Genomic DNA, 22,097 nt, shown 5'->3' on the forward strand with positions numbered 1-22,097 from the left:
TCTCTCTCGCTTCTTCTAACAGACCTTTCATATCTTCTCTCATATTGTATTTGTCACTACTTAAATCATTTGTACCTACCCGAACTACTATCTCTTACTTTTCTTTTCCGGTTTCCAATTACGTTTTTCATATTTATAATTTTCGCTCCCGGGAAACTAGAAGTGGTGACTCCCTCAGCTAGCGCAAATTTTAAAATCCAGTAACCATACCATATTAGCTCCTTTTTCTTAGATTTTAGCTGACTTACCTTGTTTTTATTAATATTTTGATTACCAAGTTCAGTACTTTCCCCTGTTCTCGTTCTGATTATTTTTCTTATCCTTTCTAAGTTTAGTCAAACGTTTTTCCACCATTTCCAATTCCCGTATATTTTCTAATAATATATTTTAATCGATATGTTTCTATTGTCAACTTATCCTTAGATAAATTATCATCACTACTGCAGCAGTACTTTTGTTCATGAGACCAAACGCTCTCCTCAGTAGCAACAACTTGAGGTTTACAAACTGCCTTGTTACGACGAGTTTTGGCGCCATTTTTAAGATTTGAAAAACTAATAACATTTCTGCAGTTATATTATAAAAACAGTATAGGTCAATAATTACACTAAAAAGCTACAGTAATATACTAAAATGCACAATTAAATATACGAAATCACTTAGTAAATCTACAAAATTCACAAGTCTTTCAGGAGCTCTCTAACAGTACTTCTTTTCACCTGATAGTCTAATGATGTTTCTTAGAATTGTTTAGTTCACCACGGTGAGCTGAAAATAAAGATTGTTTATTCGAAATGCTCTAGATAAAATTTTGATAGGTTACGTGATAGTGCTGATCCCTTGCGTTCTCTTCAGCATGTTGGTATAGTTGTTATTTCCATGTAAAATAGCGTGATGAAATTTTGTGTTTGAAAATGTGTACTATGCCTTCTGGGAATTCCTGGGCTGGAATATCTTTGTATTCTTCGAAATTCGTTGGAAATTTTTTTTTTATTAAGGAAGCTGGGTAGCCAATGATACGACACATAAAGGTTTACAGGTATCTCGAGATTATAAAAATGGGGCTTTCATCTTTAAAATGCTGAAGGAATCCACAATACGAATAAGTGAACAATCACATTTGTGTAGTTTAGTGCTCCGGGCATTCTGTCTGGAAAGCTTGCCTTGTGTTTCTTTGTGTGGGAATGCCATTTTGTCTAATAGCTTATTAAACTTGTTGTATTTTAGTAGGATTTGGTTTTTATTAGGATCTTTATCAACTAATATTAATTCCTGTCTCGTAGGAACATATTAATTTTCCGTACATAGAATTTGCAGTCTAACATTTGTGCCTCGTTCTGTTTGTTAATATTTTTTGATGAGTATGTATTTACTGTGTTTTTAAGACCAACGACAGAATATACAACTCAAACGGTAATATGTTCATTGCCAGTGGTTTCGCATCATAGTTGACTTTCGAAACCTCAAAACGAAATCCATTAACTTTATCTCTGGGAAGATAACTTATTTTAATTATAATATTATGCAAGAATTCGAGATACAGAATTAATTTAGGTCAAACTGCCCACTTACACATCGACTGACATTAAATTTGTCTTCCGTTCATCCATTCAGTGGCGGCCTGATAGATTTACTAAGGGTAAATCTATCTCTGAGGGTAATTTGGATGAATAATCGTTCCTATATTTTCAATACTTATGTACGTGTAGTACATGTTACATTTTACGACGTTTTCTGCATTGAATAGTCCACTAGCGCTTATACTTCTTTGAGCTACATATGCAAGACAAGGCGCCATGGAAGGAAGTTTTTATGTTTATGGGTCTCTTCATTTTTCGTTTTAATCAAACTAAATGAAATATTGGTTAAAATTTCTTCCGTTCAAGTAAGCAAAGGGGGAGGTATACCAAATCCTTCCTAATGTAGAAATATTTACAACTTATATATTTTTCCTTTTCACAACAAAAATGAAAAAAAAAGATACTCGTGTACCTTACCTCAAGACGTGTTGGATAACTCGCAAACAATTGAACTGCACATAAATATTGCCACTCTACTCAATACATTCTTATACTTTCACTCAGGAGAGTGGCCTCAGGTCATAGAGTCATCCCTAAAAGAAGCAAATTTGTATTAATTTATCCTATCGTGAATAGCATGGGTTCATGTCTACTATGAAAAATAAACATTTAAGTACCTATTATTTTGAAAAACAAAATTATAAAATTGATATTAAAAAATATGTTTTTTTTTAAATATTTTTGAAATATGGCTACGAAATTACAAATAGTTCCCTCTCTGAGAAATATTGGATCTACACTCAAGTATACTGCTAGGTAAATTCTTCTTCTCTTCTTCTTCTTCTTCTTATTATTATCATATTCAGTTAACAGAGTCCACAGTCAAAAACATGAAATACAAATTATGAAATCATTGACCAACAAAATGTGTTCAATTCAGACTTATCCAAAGGCCTAGGAATCGAATTCATAACGTAGTAAAATGCGAGATGTCCCTACAAATGCAGTCCTGGACTTCAGATGGTGTTATATCTAGCTCAAAGTTTCCAGATATTTTATAAATGTATTGGATTTGCTCCTAGCGCTCTTGTGACAATTGAAACCGTCGTTGCTTTCCTCCTTCAAAGTCGATGAATTTCAATCTCTATCCCTATACTTATCAGTTCTTCTTCACTTTTTCTTCTAGTCTTGGATGTGCTGGTATTACCACATCAGTAAACCCCTCATATTGTTGTTCGACAAAAGTGCTGTCTCGCAAATTATGTTCACGATGTCTATCGGTCTGTTATAATATATATCCATAACTTTTATGGATATATAGTATACTCATAAGAAGAATAGATAACTCCCCTGCTGTTAGAGGAACCCTAGTCTCCAAATAGAGCAAAAGTATAGCATATGCCGATGATGCATTGGCGACGCTCAGAGACTCTGAGTCCATCTACATTTATTTCGGCATTTTTCAAAACTTCAGCATGGCCAGTGATCTTCGCGTTAACACTTCAAAGACGAAAATTAAAATTTTTGGAAATTTCCATAGAAATAACCTTCCTTGTGGTTTAGTCCCGCAAAATCAGCCCCTAACAGCTAGGCGTCCCATCCACGGCGAACCCAGTACTGCCTAGAAATTGCGGGAAGAGTGCGAAAAGAAACTAAAACCTTTTAAACCCTATTATTTCTCCTTCTACGGAAAAACAGTAATAATAAAAACAGTAATAATCCCCATGGAAATGCACACAATAAATATAACTAATATAAAAAAAAACCAAGAGAATCAACTTTACAAAATACAAATAGATTTTTTTTGGAATATATGAAAGCATGAGTTTAAAAAGGAATATCTAAAACTCAAAACCAATCAACAGGGTTTCACACTTCCGAAATTAATCTGCCTATTCTATACAAACACTCTCAAAACCATAGGGAATGCCTTGAAATCTAACCATATTTCAGCATCCTTAATTACATACTTTCTAGGGCATTTTCTCCCCTACTTTGGGACCACGGGACATGCTGCTCCCAGGGCAGAGGTTGTGCCAGAATGGTATTATCCATTATGCCAACTGCTTAAAAAAATTTAAACCAGAAGGGATGGAAATCCTAAAATTAAAGCCACGAGCAAGAGATATTGGAGTTCTTTCAACTTTCTAGATGTGATACGACAAATATAGAAACTAACATGGAAACACTATTTCAAAATATCAGAAATAGTTGGGGACAGCCATTTCACCGCGACCTGGCATGGCGAATAGCCTATGGTCAGCTACCGGTGAAACTGGTTATGTCCGATACAATTCAAGACCGTGCGACTCTTTCTGCGACGTCTGCCAGAGCATTGAAACGGTGGGACATTTCTTTTACTTGTGCTCCCCCGCCCGACCTGTCCGGCATAGATTAAGCGCAGTACTGGTAATCCAGCCGCTTACACTAGAGGAATTCTTGTACCTGCAATATCCCCCACCAGTCAAGAAAATTCAGAAATTTACAATTTTTCTCATCAATTTAATCAAGTATCACATCTGGAAAGTTCTGAAAATGTCCCAACTCAGCGATGAAAACACTATATAAGCCAGAATACTCAGCGGGATCTATTTCTAACTACCTAGCCTTTTCGCACAAGAAAGGCATATACTAAGGGATGGGAGGTTTGTAAATAAATGGTGCAAACATCCTATCCTCTGTGTCCTGAGACAGGGCTTAATCATCCCATACCAATTATCATACCAATCATAATCATTTAAAATGTAATATCTGTTGTTGTTTTTTTATCTCTTTTTCTCTCTTCACGAGTTCTTACAGTTCATATAGGAGGGGCAGATCTGAGAACCCGGGCTGCGAAGGCTTACAGCGAGGCGGTGCTGCTACTTGTGAGCGGCATCTCTCGGTCCAGATTCTTCCTCCAAATTTTGCTTTTTTCGTGGTGTAAGGTTGGACAGTTCTTTTACTGTCCAAAAGTAAAAGAAGCAATAAAAAAAAACGCTCATAACTTTCAGGCTCTAATTCACGAAATTTCATTCCCGCAGTAATTTTACTTTTTGACTCCCGTAGTTAAGTGTTCTTTTTTTTCGAGAAAAAGAAAAAACCCGTTTATAACTTTCAAGCTCTATTTCACGCAGAAATGCTTTCATTACCATAGTAATTTTACTTTTTGACTCCCGTAGTTAGGTGTTCTTTTTTTTCTAGAAAAAGAAAAAAAATCCGGCTTAAGTTTTAGACTAAAACAGGGGTTAAGAGATGTCACCTGGTCAGTAAAATACATTTACTGACATAATAATAAAATACATTTGCTCGTAAAATACATTTAAATTGATAATTTAAATGTATTTTACGAGCGCATATATTAAATCATTTATCTGAAATTTTTTTTTTAAAATAGGTGTAAGGATTTAATATTTTACAGACTTTTTAGCCACAACCTCTGGGTTTTACAGCTAAACGGTTTCACTGAGGCCTTTTTTTACCTACTACTGTCCTACTCTACCTGCTCACTCTCAGCAATCTTTATACTCCAAAGGCCGATGATGAAAGATATTAACTCCCATTCTAGCTACTCACTGATGAAGCCTTAAAAAAAGTTGAAACCGGTTTGGGTGGTGACCTCCCACCATAATGTAATAACAGCATACATTTCCTAGGAAATGTGTTTTTACATTATGGAAAATACCCAGATTATGGATCAGAACTTTCCCACCTTTGCAACGAGTTTCCTGAAATTATACTACGTACTGGGACTACTAGTATAACACTCAAAGATTCCAATCTTTGAGTTCCTTATTCGGTTTTAAAACAATGTGGGATTTAATATCCCCTTAATTTGAACAAAATGAATGATATTCGGAAATCCACTGACTCGACCAGTTGATAACAAATATATAACCATCTGGCATCCACTTTCCAACATATAAAACACAAAGAACAGCAAAACCACTACAATCACTCAGGTTGAAACAATAGGATAACTTGGAATTTACTTCGATGCAGACATGAACTGGAATAGCCACATAAACCATCTACACAACAAACTCCGAAAAATAAGTGGCAAACTCTACAGGTTAAAAGACATAGTTCACAAACGCCTAAAAATACTAATATACAAAGCAATATGCCAAAATATACTAGAAAGCATACGCTATAACAACGTATGCTTTCTGTGCACCCTACAAATTAAATAGATTAATGTCGCTACGGTACAAAATGATAAAACTGATCTTTTGGGAACAAAGAGAAAATAACGACCTTATATGCATTGCAATGTCAGAACACAAAATACTGACAGCAAAACATTTATGTCACTATGCCAACTACAGAAAAGTCAGAAATACATACCGAATAACAAGACCTCAGACTACTAATTATATCACATATAAATACAATAATCACTTCGAAAAGGCCACTAGAAACTTCTACATCCCAGACATGATAAACAAATTACCTTATGAATACAGAAACCTTACAAACTACAATAGCCTGTAAGAGCTCTAAGGACATACTATGAACAAGAAACACGCATCCAAAATACAATACAAACTTAATGAAACACAATATATTCGTTCAGTATATTCAGTCTTATATACACAATATATTCAGGCTTCCAGTTCAGCGACGCATGAATACATTCCAAGCCATTGTGTGTGTGTGTGTGTGTGTGTGTGTGTGTGTGTGTGTGTGTGTGTGTGTGTGTGTGTGTGTGTGTGTGTGTGTGTGTGTGTGTGTGTGTGTGTGTGTGTGTGTGTGTGTGTGTGTGTGTGTGTGTGTGTGTGTGTGTGTGTGTGTGTGTGTGTGTGCGTGCGTGCGTACGTGCGTGCGTGCGTGCGCGAATTTCTCAATCATAGATTTCGTAGCTTCCCAACACAGCAAAAAAAAACAATAAATAATAGCCAACTGGTTGCATCCTCAGATAAGCTTATACATAAGCTTCGAGGATGAAAGCAGAGAAATTAGTTATCATCCAAGATGTATCACATGCAAACCAAAGTATGTAATGTATGTATTATATATAAACAAATGTATGTAATGTAAGTATCAAATGTGAATAATGTATCATACGTAAAGAAATGTAAGTAATATATCGTATTAAATCAAATGTATGTAATGTATGTAATAACTGTAACAAAAGTATGCAATATACAATGATTATATCCATTGATATTGAATATAGAGAGTGTAAAATTGCAAAGAAACATCTGTAACGATCATCATTATCAATAATATAATAAAATATGTTGTAAACAGTTATTATTATTATTTTAAAATGCAAAGAATAATATTTGAATAATAAAGTTTATTAATATATAGAGTATAGTCGAAGATTAATTTTCTCCTATCTTTCAAGCGCCCGCATTATTTTGAAGTATCTTTGAATAGCAATGGTGAAGAAATTATAACCGGTGGTGTACAAGGGAAGATAATGAAGATTTTAGCAGAATTCTTGAACTTCAGGTAAAGTACTGCATTTTAATTTGAAGTTGAAGTTAAATTATATCCCACTAATCTTTGTGTCATTGCATATAAAATTTATATACATTTTTTGAAAGTAAAAATACTATACTATAGTTAAGTATGAAAGTACCTTACATCTAGGAATATACTTATATGCAATACCATAGTGGTAAGAACGACTAGCAGAGAAGTGATACTTATAGTATTATTTACTTCTAGGCATTTTATTCCACTATCATGCAGAATACACAAAAGTACCTTCATTATTTATAAGAGGTTAATTACAACTCATAGATTAAAGGCATTTTTCATTACATTCTAGAATGAACCATTTATTACTCCACTAAAAACTGCAGTTGCTAAATACTATATCTAATCATGTTATTAAATAGAAACCCTTGCTATCATTTTTCTAGTCCAGAGAATAGAAATAAGGTAGCCTCATTTGCTACTTCAACCATTTTCTTTTATCAAAAACAGAAATATCTATAGAATCTAGCATTTCAGATGTACGAAGTTCATCATTTGTCAGTACCACACTGCAAACTAGCTGCGTCAAGTTGTGTATTAATACCCAATATTAGAATCACGTTATAACAAATAAGTTACATACAGAATACTACTATCTTGATCAATTATCATACAAACTGCTCACAAATCTCAGCAGTTACTTCTCTCCATTATGTTATCATTCTCAACATGCAGACACATTTGACGAGGCAAAGGCTGACAAAATTCAGTTAGTAGTCAGAGAATGCTGCAATTCAGATTGCAAAAAAATCGTCAGGTACCACCACTTCTGAACCAGGGGGGGGGGGTGGGATGATAGATGAATGACCGTTCTTCGACTCGTAAAAGTGACTTGTAACACATCGACACACGTCAAATCAATGGCGCCCGTGAACAGCAAACATCAAAGCTCCAAACACAGACAGCGCCTACCAGTCATCAGGAAGAAGGTCGAAATCTAAGGAAACAAAATTCGAAGAAAGAAGAAAAAGTGTTGGAGATTCGTATATCAATGACTCTAAAAAGGAAAAAAATGGAAAACAAGCGCTGCTAACATCCATCAAAAACCATAATGAAAGCACTGCACAGTATACGGTGATTTCATCGAAAAGGCAATTAATCGAAAGACAATTCATCGAAAAATGTAATTAATCGAATGAACAATTCATCGAACGACAATTCGTTGAAAATGGTTCACCGAAATTTTAAAATTTTCGAAAATGTTATGAGAACCGAACATTTAGAAGAAAAACTGAACTGTGCAGAGTGAGATAGCAATGCTATTTTAATAGGGAAAATTATAGAACAATATGGTTTCTTATAGTACTTCTTCTCACATAACTGTTTTGGGTCTGTTCATGGGACTGATTTTCCTGTTTCCGGGAAGAAAAGCCCAGCCATCTCCGTATTATGCCTGCTAACTTACCTTTAGCTGAACAGGACCGATAAATATTATGCGCGTCGTAAATGGAATTCCAACTACCCAGTTCTTTCTAACTAAACGGCTTCGTTTATACCGAATTACGCAGGCTTCATTGTGATTATTGTTGTTAGTAGTAATATGCGACCAATGAAACTTTTACAAGAAAATATCGAACCGTTCCAGTTTTCTGTTCAGATATATTCGGGGCGACAAAGAAATAACGTGTCCAAATAATGCACTGTATTACAAAAACACTCTAACTTAGCAGAATTAGTAGAAGTTGCCAGTACAAGAAGCTCAAGAGAAGTCATCCATCCTACGAGATCTTAATGATAACAAAGCGAAATTAGCGTGTCTTCCTCTAGTGATGATAGAAGTAGAGTTGCTTGATATTTGCTCTGACCAATGGCCTTACACAATTTGTTCACATTCCGTAATAAAATAGCACAAAATCAACAACTCAAAAACAATAGAGATTTCTTTATAACCAGTTACCCTTCCAAGAGACGTGTGGCAAATAACGCGGTAAAAATGATAGAAATATCTACAACCAACCTATGTTAAGATCTCCAGTATGAATTCTGCAGCTGCCTTTCAGCAGGAGATCTAAAATAGTGATCAACTTCACAATGAACTACATGGGATTACTAAGGGAAGGTCATGTCTTAGCATCTTGCTCACATTCCTAACAATGTTACCATTGAACTAGGCGAAGGGAATAGATATACATGACAGTGTTGGATTTTGCTAAGGCTTTTGATAGAATACAGCATGTTGCATAAATTGAAGGATATGCGTTTGGTATATAGAATATTTGATTGGATAAGAGGATGGCTGACTGAAAGATATCAAAAAGTGATATACGGGATGTGAGTCTGCAAGGTTTAAGATAACCAGTCGTGTGTCACAAGGATTAGTGCTTGATCCACTGTTATTTCAATCTGTACATTAATGATATTGGGAAGGATTTGACAAGCAGCACACAGCTATTTGTTGATGATGCAGAGGTAGGTATATTCATGAATGCTGCTGATATGCAGTGCATGCAGAATGATTTCAATAGGCTGGAATTGTGTGCATTGCAAAATGGATATCAGAGGAATGTGAGTAAATGTAACCATTCACTTTTTCATGATTACATATCCGATGTTGTATTATAATCGTGGGATTATGTAATGAGAAACTAATGAAGCTAGGGATCTTGAGGTGTTCGCAAATTGAAAGTTGAAGTTCAGGAGCCATGTAGTAAAAAGTTCAAATACAACTGAAAAAATACTTAAAATGATGAAACGACCGTTCACATGTAAAGATAAGGATGTCATTTTTCCTCTTTACAATGTCTTGATAAGACTGCACTTGGACTATTGTGCGCAGGACTGGTCTCCTATTTTCCGTTGTGATTCTATAATAGTGGAGAGAGAATGCAAAGAAGAATGCTAAAAATACGCCCTCTGTCCAAAATGAAACCGAACTTTTGATCGAAAATAAAACAAGCCAATTATTATTATTATTCAAATCATTTATTACAATTAATATAATCTCCATAAACTTCGATGCAGCGTTTGGCACGTCAATTAATTCGTTAAATGAGTTTTTTATATCGGTTTTTGGAATACTGTTAGGTACTGCCGCTTGAACGTTTTGAATGGTGTCTTATCCCTTTCCTTTCATCGGCAAATGAAGTCGAGTGAAGAGAAAGAATTCGCAGGTGCTAAGTCAGCTGAGTATGGCGAATGATCCAACACACAAACTTGGTTTTTGCTCAAAAAGTGTCACAATGTTCAAACGATAAGATGGTACATTATCGTGCAAAAGTGACCAGCTGCCTGCATCTCCATATTCATGCCGTACGCGACGAATTCTTGCTCCCAATCGCTTCAAAACTTCTAGATAAAACTCACCATTAACTGTTTGGCCAGGCGGAACGAATTGTTTGATAATGCCCTTGGAATCATAGAAACAAATCAGCATTGCTTTAATTTTGACTTCTCCAAGTGGATTTTTTTCGGATGTCCCTCTTCAGGTGGTCTCCACTCAGCACTCTTGTTTTGGGCATATATTCAAAACACCACTTTTCACCAGAAACGATCTTTTCAAGGAAGTTTGTGTCCTTACGAGCGGTTTTAATGACGTCTTTGCAGTGTTTAATTCGATACATTTTTTGGTCGTCGGTCAACTTGTGGGGAACAAATCGCGAATTCCATTTACGATGGCCCAAACTTTCGGACAAAATGTTGTGCACAGTTGATTGTATAATCCCCAATTCATTTTCAATGCTTTTTGAAGCATTCGATGCGTTTGGGTAAAACTTTTATTACCATGTTTAAATCAAAAGTCAATCGCAGTTCTGTTTGAACTCATTTTTCGACCGTTCGTCAAAACACACTGTCACTTTTGGCACTATGACTCGGCTTCTAATGAAACAAATGTCATAAACAGTTGACACAACACTAATGAAGGTTGCCGCTTTAGACAAAAGACGTTACAACAGATGGCGCCACTAGTTTCTTCTATTTTCGAAAAGGTCGGTTTCTTTTTGGACAGAGGGTGTATATCAAGATTATGGAAAACTCATTCATGACATTTAAGAATTTGCAGACTGCAGGTAATAGCGAACAGGAGAAAGAGGATTGATATAATTAAGATTTAAAAACTTCAGAAATGGTCATACAGGATTTCAGTTGATGGAATTTTTAAATTTATGGAGGGTGGGGAAAGGAAAAGAGGGTATCCTTATAAGCTGAAAATGAATTCCGTTGGAATTGATTTTCAGTTTATAAGGAAGAGGGTGAGGGCTATATTTTTCTCTGATTCTGTAGTGGTGTATGATTGGAATGGATTACGATTGGATGTTGTGAATGCAAGCAATGTTAATAAATTCAAGAATAAGTATGATAGCTGGTGGTTGATTATAGCGTGTGGTTTCGCTTGATGAGTCCGTGACTCCCTGGTAGTCTCCGTTAATAATAATAATAATAATAATAATAATAATAATAATAATAATAATAATAATAATAATAATAATAATAAATTTAAAACAAAGTTTATAAAGTAACAAATAATAATAAAATACATAATAAAATCAAATAAAAGCAAATATTAATAAAAATAAAAATTAATAACAAATAATAAATTAGTAACAAATAAAGAACAAAGAATTATAGCGACTGCATAGAAAATTAAAATATAAGAAGCAAGAATAAACCCACATGTACAAAATATGCAATTTCGACTGAACCAACGTCAGTTCTTCCCCTCTCTCTAGAGAAATACAATCATACACCAGAAAAAAGAATAAACACTCAAAAGTTTAAGTCCGTCTGGGATCATCCTATGGAACATAATAAAGATGCCTCATGAATTAGTAACAGAATCAGAAAGGAAGCAAAAACAAATGCAAAATATCATTAAATACAAAAGAAATGGCCAGTGCACCAGCTAGGAAATTAAAAAACTGGAATGCAGCTTAAAAAGACGAACTATATGGATTTTGATTAAATCATCTAGTCGGTCTACATGATCGAAAGCCGGACAATTTAATTATTTTCTGCAGTCAGTCACATTGGAAAGCTCGATGATTACTTGCCCACTTTTCTCTTCATTAAAGATAAAGATAAGGTGCAGAGCCAAGTAACTATCGTTCAATAACATTACTACTAACTCTACCTAAGTGTTCACTGCAATCATAGCAAATTCCTTATACCACTACTGATAATCAGATTTATCCGATTGAACAAAAAGGAATTTTTCAAAAATCTGGAAGAACAAAAGACCAGATCCTTATTAATAAAATGATTCTCAGAAATTCAAAAATACGAAAAACTAACTTAAATATGGCATGGATAGCCCACAAGAAAGGATTCGGTTCTCTCCCACACTCCTGGGTCCTACAATCACTACAAAAATTTGGAATTAGCAAAACCATACGTTCTTTTCTGGTTTCTTCTATGTATTCGCTGAAAATAACTTTAATAGTCTATTCATTGTTTAGGTTTTATTTGCTCAATCAAACATTTTTTTATTAATCTTTGTACTGGTTATGGACAGTTCTACCCTTACATGACATCCAGATATCTCGTCCAGACTTGATATAGGCCTAAGCCTTTACAAGTGTTTTACCCTAAGCCTGTTCTACTTATCATTGTAGTCACTCTCTGGTGGCAACGCCATGCCACCTGTGTGCCCTGTGGGGCCCTCAAGGAAAGGACTTTTATATCCTTCTGCCTAAGCCCAAGCTGTTTTAAGTCCTTATAACTATCTGCGCTCCATACTCCATGTAAAGAGATGGTGGCGCTGGTAAACCTCGAAGTAAACCCATTCTCCTCCCGTATCTTACTAACTAGAACTTGATTATATTTATAACAGTTTACTTTATTATTATGGCTATAGGCTAGTGGGAGCCCTGTTCCCACCACCTGGGGCATCAACTATCCAAACTTCACTATCTCTTTGAATCACTAATTCTGGCTTACGCAAACCCGCGGAGGTACTATAATGTAGTTCCACCGCAGTCTCCCAACCTTTGTTCTTAAAGCGGTTGTTCAGAATTGAGACCACGGCGTCATGCCTCCGCACGCGGACCCCATGGGTGCAGAAGCCACACTGGGCTATATGATACAATGCCTTACTGTAGATGAAGCCAGCTCTACAATTTGACTCGTCACTACCGTATCGAGCTGTGTGGACTAGCGGGCAGGGCACTGAACCTTGTCCTAATAAGGTCAATATTCTCGAACCCAGGGAGGAGACTTCTGCAATCTCTTACCCAATCATGCTGTGGGAGGCTCCAGATATGACTGTTTTAAAGGAGAACCATCTACAGAACAGTGCAGAAGAGATGTCCACCTCTTGTGTTCTGCGGGTGCTGACCCAGTTAAGGTACCTTGATAATTTCACCAATCTTTAGTCCGCGTAAAGTCTTCTTGTATTAATGGGCTATAGAAAGCCTCTTTGCAGATAGGGGAAGAAGCTAGTTCTAACTTCGCGTTTCTTGACAGCCGCAGGCGTGGGACCAGCCATCTAAGTGATGGAACACCGAGTCCACTCTTCACCCTCACGTGGAAATATGCAGTAGGGGTGTCAACCAGCATTCAAGCCATGATCTCACGGCTGAACAGATAGTCCTGTCAATTTGGGACAATACCGAGATATATGTCCCACCAAGCACCAGCTTGTGGTAAAAGCGAGTTAGAAGATATTGGGAAAGGAGAAATAGTCTTTGCTGAGGCTTGAGAGGAGCTTTCTTCAAAGAATCGATCCCAGCATGTAGAATAGAAGAGACAGAAGAGCTTCCCTTTGGGGTGTGAACATGATACCGAGTTATCACCACTCTCCCAGGATGGCCAAAGATGCAACGGCCTACCGTGCAGGGAAATCCCTATAGTCTTGACATTAAGCTTCTTTTCAAGACCGGGGGGGGGGGGTAAGAGCTAAAGAACGGGACTTTTCTACATTAACGAAAGTCCTCAAATATATATAAAAATCAATTGCCCGGTAAAGGAGTTCCTGAAATCCTATCTTAGTAGAGGCAACGAGAATAAGATCGTCCGCAAAGGCCATAGTATTAAAGGAAGAAGCGCCTAAACAGTAGCTAGATAGAGAGTGAAGACTCTCATCTATGAGGCGGTTAAAGAAAAGGGGAGGTAGAGGATCACCCTGACGAACACTACGGACTGCAGGAATAGAAGAAACAGAACGCGTAACATTACACGCTCCATGCGTGTAATGTTATGGCTTCTGTTTTAATGTTTAATTTATACGATAGTGTTACTCCAATTTCTCTGTACTAGCCACATTGAGTTTTTTCTCTTACCGTTATAAGCCCTGAAGGAGCTGATCAGCCCCGTCGGCGAAACTTGTTGGTATAATATGTTCATAAATCACGGTCAATTAAAGATCAATATATTACAATTTAATTATAACTTTAATAGTCAATAATGAACGATTCCGGAATATTAGCATTAAACGTGAAATTTCCAAGGGGATTCCTTGTCACCATTGCTCTTCAATATTTCTTTGATACTTTTGTCTATAATTTTGAGGAAAACGAAATTTGGATATGAAATTCCAAAATATAATATTAAAATGTCTATTCTGTTGTATATGGATGAGTTGAAGTTATATGGAAAATCGGCCCAGCAAATAGACTCCTTACTGAACGCAGTCAATATTTTCATTCAGGATATCAAAATGGAATTTAGTTTAGATAAATGCTAATTTTTATTTATTAAACGAGGAAGATTTAATGACCCTATCAATTTTAATTTGACCATGAGAAATATATAAAAGAAGTTTCAGCTGAAGAAAACTATAAATACTTAGGAAACTTAGAAGCCAGTGATATTATCCACTTTAAAGTTAAACGACAAGAATCAGCAGAATATACCAAAAGAGTTTAAAATATTCTGAAAAGGAAACTTATTCGAATTGTGACAATTAGAGCAAAGAATTCGTGGGTTACACCAGTGATCCGATACGCAGCTGATATAATAAATTGGACAATAACCTAGAAAAATTTGATCCCAAAACTAGAAAACTGATGACTATGCATCATGCATTACATCCACGACGTGATGTTGACAGGTTGTTCCTATCTACTAAGGCGAATAGGTGGATGGCGACTGCTGCAAGTGACACAGAGTGCGGAAAAGAAGAAATTAGCATAAAAAGTTACTTCGACAGTAGCTCTGGACAAATGCTTCAAGCAATTACACAAGAAGGCCTTCTAAAAGCAACAGGAAGCAAATCCAATTGTGAAAAGGTATTACAAAATAACCGATATGTGCGCATGGAAAATAAACCCTTGCATGCCCAATTTCTTCGAAATAGTGAGGATAAAATTTACGTGAGCAAGATGTGGCAATGGGTAAAATGGATATATTAAAAAAAAAAAAAAAAAACGCAAGGATTTATTCTAGCAGCTGGATAATAGGCATTACACATTAATGCAATCAAAGCAAATATTTTGAACATCAATAATAACAGCAAATGCAGATTGTGCAATCAGAAAGATGAGACTGTAGATCATATAATCAGTGCCTGCAGCAAGTTAGCTCAAACTTATTATAAATACCGCAATGATCAGGTGGCCAAAATAATTCATTGGCATGTATGCAAAAAACTATGGTTTTCCAACCTCTGATAACTGGTGACAGCATAAAAGAGAGACAATATTGGAAATGAAAACAGCAAAAATTCTCTGTGACTTTAGAATACAAACTGATCCGCATTTGGTAAACAATAGATCAACCAGAACAATTATCGAACATCGACTCGTTTAGATTATTGATATCGCAATACACAGTAATAGTAATATTAACAACAAAGAAATGAAAAAAAAAAAAGATTAAATATCGATATCTGGCAATCGACTTTGGCCGGCTGTGGCTTAAACACACCAACGTGATCCCATTAGTTATCTGTGTTCTTGGTAAAACTTCAAAGAAGCTATCCAAATATTTATAGTAATTGTACATCAACTAATTGACCCCATACGACATACTAAACATAGCACTACTCAGAACAGTCCACATATTACGATGCTACCCGACAGACTATTCTTAGATTCTAGGTAGAATCTGAGTTGTTCTGTATCACTAGTCAAATATTGTTTAAATGATATCTTGTTTTAACTGTGTATCAACTGTGTGAATAAACTAATAATCTGGTACAATGGAATGATAAGTAAGTCCCCTCTGTTGTCATATCCTTTGACATCCGCAAATGGATTGCCAGATATCTAAGAGTATATACAGTACTTGTGAATGTGGTTAATTCCTTATTTTCTTACTGTGCAACCAATATTGGCTGTCCAGAAGATCCTGTTCTCTCACCTTCCTTCTGCAAATGAACTATCTATTAATGTTGTTCTCCAACCCTATGCATACATTATTTGACAACAGTACACTTCACTCATTCTCTTGCTCAACTTCATATTACAGAAACCATTAAAACTTACCGAACATCGACCTTGAATATCTTTAATTTTGAAAATCTTGTCGATTCAGATAATATTATGAATTTCAATAATAAATACACCTAACTCGGTCTTATTTCTCACCAAATGAGAGCCACTGTTTTCCACCATTACATTCGGCCTTATCAAATCCCTTGAAAATATGATACTACTTGGAGTATATTGGAATTACCATGCCACTAAGCAACTTTTGGCATAAATATATTATCAACATTGCCTTTTCAGCATCCAAAGAAGTCGCATTCGTCTTGTGCTCAAGGAGTTTCTTTATCTCTGAATGGCTATTATTTCTATACAAATCACAAATCCGACTAACTTTTGAATAACTGTGGAATATCTCCCTGATATTGAGGAGTTTCCTATAAGAACCCCCTTAAAATACCTGAGTCAGTATCGAAGAGAGCAATTAGGTTCATTAATAACCAATCTCTTGCTTCTCACAGTTTCGATCCACCCACTTTTATACAGGCGTTTTGTTTCTGTTGCATACATTGATAAATATTTCCATGGTAATTGTTCATATGAAATAGCATCAATAATTCTATCATTCGCTTGTACAAAATCCAAGTTCTGTAAAGCTAAAATTGTGAGATTCTATTCTATATTTTTCATTCTATTTATTATTATTATTATTATTATTATTATTATTACGTAACACCTCCCGGAAGTACAAAGACTCATCGAGGGAGCGCACCTATTCTACAACTCTTTACCAACTACAACTAACCGCAACTACACTAACGCCATCTACTGCTTACTACCACCACTGGTATTTCCAGAATCACAAACATCCATGCTCATGGCGGGATTCGAACCAGCAGCCTTTTGGCTGGAAAGCAGATACGCTAATAACTCGGCCAACCAGGCTGGCATTTCATTCAAAAAATGCTACACGCGTCCCACTGAATTGATTTCGCGACCTGCATTTAGTTGGAAAAAAATCCGACTCGAGTCCTCTAAAGAGTTTCCCAAGGAACAAAACACACAAATCAAGCTAACTTTCCTTTCCTAATTATTTTCAATGATCAACATTAAAATTAAAAAAAAAAAAAAAAAAAAAAACATTATATAAATGCCCTGACTAAATTCCAAAGCAGCACATTTCCATTAATTGTTAACTTCAAATAACAGGCAATAAATGTTGCGCAAATATGAATGTATATAAAATACGCATTAAAAACTCTACATCTTCGTCGTCGTCAGTTTCCTGATATACACCATCAAGAGGGTGCCCATTCTAGAACAGATGATTACGTTTACTTTATTTTTCATCACCTATCAACAGATTGCTTCCAAATTAAATTGTTACTGGTAAATATTCCAATATTGTCATTATGTAAAATTTTGGTTAATTTAAGGCACTTAAATTCAACTGACTGAATAAATTCACCTAAAATGGATTTCTCTCTGGGTCTGTTTCCTGCAATCTTAGTAACAAACACCTGTGCGGCTAAGTTTTCTGCACCCATTCTGTTTATGTGACTATATCAACATAGATTAGCCTTGCTTACACATTGCTGAATGCTAATAATGTCAAATTCCTTTCTAATGTCTACACTTTTAATGTGATTCTGCTACCTGTTTAGATCACTAATTCTTTTCAGAACTCACATATCTTAATCTCTAATCTTTGATCAGTCGCTTTATTTTTAACCCAGCTCTCAAATCGTAACTAAAACTGGTTTGACTACTGTACTGCAACTTCAGTGTTTGGCTCATTTCTATCTGTTCCCATAAATTTATTCAATTGGCTCCCTTACCATGCCTGCGTTGCTTATTATTTGCAGGTTCTTTTTATATTCCCAAGATTTCTTAACTATTTATCGTAAGGTGAAAAGATGTTATTTTCTACTATTCATGAAGGCATTCATTCTAAACTTTCAAGCATGCCCTATCGTCCTCTTCACACCCTCCATGAAATGAAATGAAAACTCCATCTCTTGCTATTTTGTATAACCTTCCCTATAAATTTTCTGCATAGTCTAAAAATTTTCAATATGTTTTGTGTAATAGTTTTTCTAAATGGTTAATACATATTAAATTGAAATTCAAGGATCATATAGGAAAGTTTGCAAATACAATTTCATGGATATTTGCAATGCTGAAACGAACCTTAGCATGTAAAGAATAAGAGGTCATTTTGCTTCTTTACCAGTGACCACTCAGCAAAAATATTTAGTACAATGGTATGCAGGAAAAAGGTACTAGATCTCAAAAAAAAAATTTCATTCATTCTATTTAGTGAATGAAACGAAAGTGCATTTTACGGTATTACTACTTTATTATCATGGATGAACTCAATGTAAAACCGCTAAACTAACACTTGTTTTCATATTTGTCTACGAGAAATATGAAAACAAATAAGTTAAAACTCGCCTCACTGTAGTCATCTATGAGTCCAAGAGCTGCAGTTGTCAATCATCAAAACAGAAGTCCCAGTTGTGACTCTAGCACTTCATATGTGTATTATTTATCATATAATTTTTAGTCTCATATTAGTGTTTAAAATGATGTAACAGTAAATTTTCAGTTATTTAATATGCTATTTACATTTATACAGGGTTTCCAGCCACAAGAAAAACACTGGAAGTATTTATTCATTATTTTTAGCAGATTTTGCTAAATTATTTAACTCTTCAGAAATAGTGAAGTCTGTAGCTGATGAATGTTTCAATTTTTCTTTTGTCAAAAGGAGTTCATTCCTCAAAGGAGTTTGTAGAAGATTTCTTATTTTATTCTTATTTATTTTCCCTGCTGCAAATATGCTTTCAGTTGCTGCTGATGAATGAGGGAAGCACAGCACAGCTTTAACTAATGTTGCTAAATTAGGAAACATTTGTTCTCCGACAGCATTTTTCATTTCAAAAACTTTATTCCAAAAAACTATGAATAGTTGAGCTTTTTTCAATGCTTTTACAGTCTTCAAAGTTGCAATCCTTTATATATACATTTTCTAGGTCTAAACACTGACCATTTTTGGATGGATTTCTCTTTACAATCGAGTCCAAATTATGCTGTGCATCAATAAAAAGTCATCAGCATCATCATCATCATTATTATGAGTATCAAAGATTTAGGCCTAGCATGGCCTGTTCCGGCCTTAGAAGTCACCGTTGAATCGTTTAAGGGGACGTCCTGGTTTTCTTGGGGGGGGGGGAGCTCACCCCTACCAAGCGCGTCCCTCGGGTGGCGGATGAGGGAAGCCCAAGCGGTCAGCTCCGAATAATGAATAAGGAGCCGTGGACCAAAGGTGCACTTCAGAACCATGGTCAGGAGAAGTGCTGTAGACCACTGTAAAGATGCTAGCAAGTAGAAGATGAAAAAGGCCCCCAGTCCTATGCGGGTCTTTGCAATTCCACCAAGGTGGTGGTGGTGGTGAGAAATCTGCAAGAGCATTGGGTGCTAAGAATCTCGCAGAGGTAGACCACCATCTGGAAATTCGACCCTCTTTATTGGTTCCTTCAACACTCGAACTCTGTCTTCTGACTCCCATATATATTTCCTGCTTCAAGAACTGCAAAATGTAAAGTCTGATGTCTTCGCTATCTGTGAAATCTGAAGAAGCTCTGAATTAACGGCAAAATGGAACAATGGCAACCAACTTTTCCTGGAAGCCTCAGATAACACTACAAGGGCTGGAGGAGTTGGCTTCATCATAAATGAAAAGCTACTAAAAATATTATTTCTTGTACAATCCATTCTGAATGACTAGGAACACTAATATTAAAAATTGGAGAATTCATAACAATAAAAATAATAGTAGTCTATGCACCCACCTCAACAGCTGACAAAGAAGAAATAGAAAATTTCTGTGAACGCCTACGAGAAACATTACTGAAAAAAACAACATACACAATAGTGTGTGGAGATTTCAACGCAAGATTGGTACAGGATTTATTGAAGAAAATACATTGGACGGTGGGGAAAGAAATGAACGAGGTGAACTCCCAGCAGAATTTGTAGAAGCAGAAAGGCTGTACATTATGAATAGTTTCTTTAAAAAGAGAACTGGAAAAATATGGACTCTTCTTTTGTCGTCGATACTTCAGTCATTATTAAAATGTCTATGTTTTCCATATCTTCCTTGAGATAAGCTTGCAGGTTCTACCAGTATTTTTGAATGCTTCTGATGTTGATGTGGAGAATAGATTGTCCTTTTTTGGGGATAGTCACTTCTTTCTATTCTGATATCGATTTCAGACTGTGGCAGTTGTCCTGTTATGGTGTGGTTACATCTGCTGGGTGGTCTGTGTTCATGTGGGTTGGTATGTTGTTGACTTCTTTACGACTCATCAGTGTTTTTTTTAATGTGGCAGCCTGTTGAGGTCTTCTACAGATTTTATTTGGATTGGCTTGGCATTGTTTATTTTTTAAAGAATATTTTGCTGTCTCTAATGCCATATTATCAGAAACTATTCTGATAATATGCCGCTAGGTATTCGGGAAAGTATATTGGAGTATTGTTGTGGACTCCATTCAGATCCTTGAATAATCATGCTAGCATTTATAAGTGTAATTTTTGTTGGGCTGTAGGTGAGTCGCACATCGCCGGGAGGAGGACAGGGATTACTTTCTCTTTTCCTTTTTTTTGGTAACCGATGTATTGACTGCATATCTTGATTCTATGGGAGCTCCAATTTTTTGGCTTAGTTGTATTAGGATGTCTTTTAGATGTTCCGTAGCAATTTCTCGGAGAACATCTATGAGGAGATCATTTTACCACTGCTGTTGGTTTAAGTAGTGTTGCTTTAAAGAGTTTAGTCCTTGTCGTAGTTCCGATGTCTCTTTAATTAGATTATGCTGTCTTTCCATTAGGTCTTTAACGCAGGTTTTAATTACTCTAACGGTCTGCAATACATCTTCTACCGAGTTGTTATTAAATTTAATAAATTCCTCATACTGGTTGAATTTTTTAGTTATTTGTATGGTATGTTTTTCAAACAGTTCTCCAATGAAATCGATTGACAGTCTTTTAGATTTTGTAATCTATTTTCAAGTAATAGATTCAAAGTTGGCTCACCTCCGTTTCCGTTGTTGTTTACTTTGTTTTTCATCCCCTCTCCTGTTGATTGCTGCGCTATCTGTTTACCGCTTGCAGTTGTTTTCAGCGTTGGCTATTTCGCGCCTGCAGTTGAAGGCGACATTCCTCTATTTTCTCTACAATGCCGGCGCATCCACTCATCACCCTTCGCGTTTGATTTTCGCTGCCAATGAGCTCGGACAATCCCGAACATAGAAAATGCATGTTTCACTGGCAGTTCCTGCATGTTATGTGGTTTTTGTCCCCTATTAAGTCTTCCTGCCATTTGTAGCATTTCATATTTCTTGTTTTGAGGATCTTGCTGCAACTGCTAGTATGGCGACTTCCTTTGTTCGCCTAGTTGACCAACGTGTACTTCGAAATTTGAATACTTATAGTTTACTTATTACTTAACAGGTACTTACAATTTTTACATCTATATGTTCGGCTTGAAGAACGGAATTCACTGATACACTTCAAATTTTAATTTACAAGAAAAAATCTACTTGCATCTTAAAGTGTGGGAGCATCGAAATAGCGAAATAATAATAATAATAATAATAATTTTTTTAACAATATTTTTTTTTTTATTTCTCAGATAAATTACATACATTATATGAAGAAAATTATGCATAACAAATACAACTCGTATATAAAGTTTTTTTTTTAAATAATAATAATAACAATAACTGTTTACAACATGTATTGTTA

The 22,097-nt window shown here is 35.6% G+C and overlaps 1 protein-coding gene across 1 annotated transcript in view; it reads right to left on the reverse strand.

Moving 5' to 3' along the window:
- Window positions 1-331: 331 nt before the first annotated feature.
- LOC150107998 (uncharacterized) overlaps window positions 332-22,097 on the reverse strand; it is a 58,323-nt gene continuing 36,557 nt past the window's right edge. Inside the window, exon 6 of the mRNA XM_090415520.1 lies at window positions 332-566. Within this exon, the coding sequence (XP_090271646.1) occupies window positions 332-566 (235 nt within the window). The remainder of the gene's footprint in view (window positions 567-22,097) is intronic.

This window comes from Typopeltis vanoorti, chromosome 3, assembly GCF_054136105.1.
Source record: "Typopeltis vanoorti isolate ZY-2024b chromosome 3, IOZ_Tvanoo_1.0, whole genome shotgun sequence".
Lineage (NCBI taxonomy): Eukaryota > Metazoa > Arthropoda > Arachnida > Uropygi > Thelyphonidae > Typopeltis > Typopeltis vanoorti.